Raw genomic sequence first — 1745 nt, 5'->3', positions numbered from 1 at the left:
CTGCTGCTGCTCCCCGGGGCTTTATAAGGAGTCTCACACTGCATGCGCATGCACTCAGAGTAGGGAGTGCTGCAGCAGCAGTTGCTGCTGCAGCAGCGGCAGCAGCAGCAGCAGCAGCAGCAGCTGCAGCGACAGCAACAGCAGCTGCTGCAGCAGCAGCAACGGTAGTAACAGTTGCTGCAGCAACAGCAACCGCAGCGTTAACTGCAGCAGCAGCAGCAGCTGCTGCTGCTGCCCCGTGTCCTCGTCTTCCCATAGCAGCATTTGTCATAGCAGCAGCAGCAGCAGCAGCAGCAGCAGCAGCAGCGTTGCACAAGTACCAGCAACAGCAACAGCAGCAGCAGCAGCAGCAGCAGCAGCACCTTCATCTCGTTTGCTGCAGCTGCCGAAGGCTTTGCTGCTGCTGGTGTTTAAATATTTTTATGTAGATGAGCTGCCTCAGGTTGCTGCTGCAGCACCGCTGCTGTGGCGGCTGCTGCAGCAGGGGGAGCTGCTGCAGCACGGCAGCAGCGCCCGCTTACATTCACGCAGGAGGTGGTTAGAAGACTCATACAAGCAGCAGCAGCAGCAGCAGCAACAGCAGCAACAGCAGCAGCAGCAGCAGCAGCAGCAGCAGCAGCAGCAGACAGTCTATGATTCCAATGCTGCTGTGTCTGTATCCCGGCCGTCTTTCCTCTTTATCTATCAGCAGCAAAACTCTGGGGTTGCTGCCGCCGCTGCAGCTGCTGCTGCTGCTGCGGCAGCAGAGCAGCAGCCTGAAGCACCTCTCTATAGCATCCAGAGACTGCTGCTCTCAGGGCATTCTAGACAAAGGACAGCAGCAGCAGCAGCAGCAGCAGCAGCAGCAACAGCAGCAGCAGCAGCAGGAGCAGTACCAGCAGCAGCAGCAGAAGCAGCAGCAGCAGCAGCACCAACAGCAACAGCAGGAGCACCACAAGCAGCACAAGCAGCAGCAGCAGCACCAGCACCAGCAGCACCAGCACCATCACCAGCACCATCACCAGCAGCAGCAGCAGCAGCAGCAGCAGCAACTGCAGCAGCAGCAGCAGCAGCAGCAGCAGCAGCATGAGATGGAGGAGTATATAAAGGCAGCAAGACACATGCTTTCAGGTATTTGTTTTATAAATTTAGAAGAGTTAAAAATAAGCGGCTGTCAGCTGTTTTTATGGGTGTTTCTGCTGCAGCAAAATATATTTCCGCGCTGCAGCAGGATTGCTGCTGCTGCTGCATGCATGCAGCAGCACACACTACCACCACCCCATGGACCAGTACCCTTCTCCTCTCATCTGCTGCTGCTGCTGCAGAAGCTGCTGCTGCTGCAGCAGATACATATCGATGTTGCAATGCCACCCACGCGCTGCTTCTGGAGAACTCTACTCAAACACCGCCAGCAGCAGCAGCAGCAGCAGCAGCAGCAGCAGCAGCAGCAGCAGCAGCAGCAGCAGCAGATGCGGCAGCAGCAAATGCAAATACAAATACAGCAGCCAATGCAGCAGCAACAGCAGCAGCAGCAGCAGCAGCAGCAATACCAATACTATCAAATTCAGCAGCAGCAGCAGCAGCAACAACAAATACAGCAACAGCAGCAGCAGCAGCAGCAGCAGCAGCAGCAAATACAGCAGCGAGAACTTACTCTCTACGTATGCGGCAGTGTATTTCTGAATATCCTTGAACCCCTCATCAACCTACGTCAGTACCCACTTACTTTCACACCATCCATGGGGGCCCCCAGGGGGGGCCCCCCA

The 1745-nt window shown here is 56.3% G+C and overlaps 1 protein-coding gene across 1 annotated transcript in view; it reads left to right on the top strand.

The window, feature by feature from the left end:
• The window catches only part of EMH_0049900 (peptidyl-prolyl cis-trans isomerase, putative), a gene marked incomplete at both ends in the record, with an annotated part of 7515 nt that overhangs the window by 570 nt on the left and 5200 nt on the right, over window positions 1-1745 (top strand). Inside the window, 3 exons of the mRNA XM_013496580.1 lie at window positions 61-371; window positions 482-655; window positions 798-1745. Coding sequence (XP_013352034.1) covers window positions 61-371; window positions 482-655; window positions 798-1745 — 1433 coding nt within the window. The remainder of the gene's footprint in view (window positions 1-60; window positions 372-481; window positions 656-797) is intronic.

This window comes from Eimeria mitis, genomic scaffold (assembly GCF_000499745.2).
Source record: "Eimeria mitis Houghton genomic scaffold, Emh_scaff2179, whole genome shotgun sequence".
In the NCBI taxonomy this organism is placed as follows: domain Eukaryota; phylum Apicomplexa; class Conoidasida; order Eucoccidiorida; family Eimeriidae; genus Eimeria; species Eimeria mitis.
The sequence above is the reverse complement of the archived record's forward strand: the minus strand, read 5'-3'. Positions and strand labels throughout refer to the sequence as shown.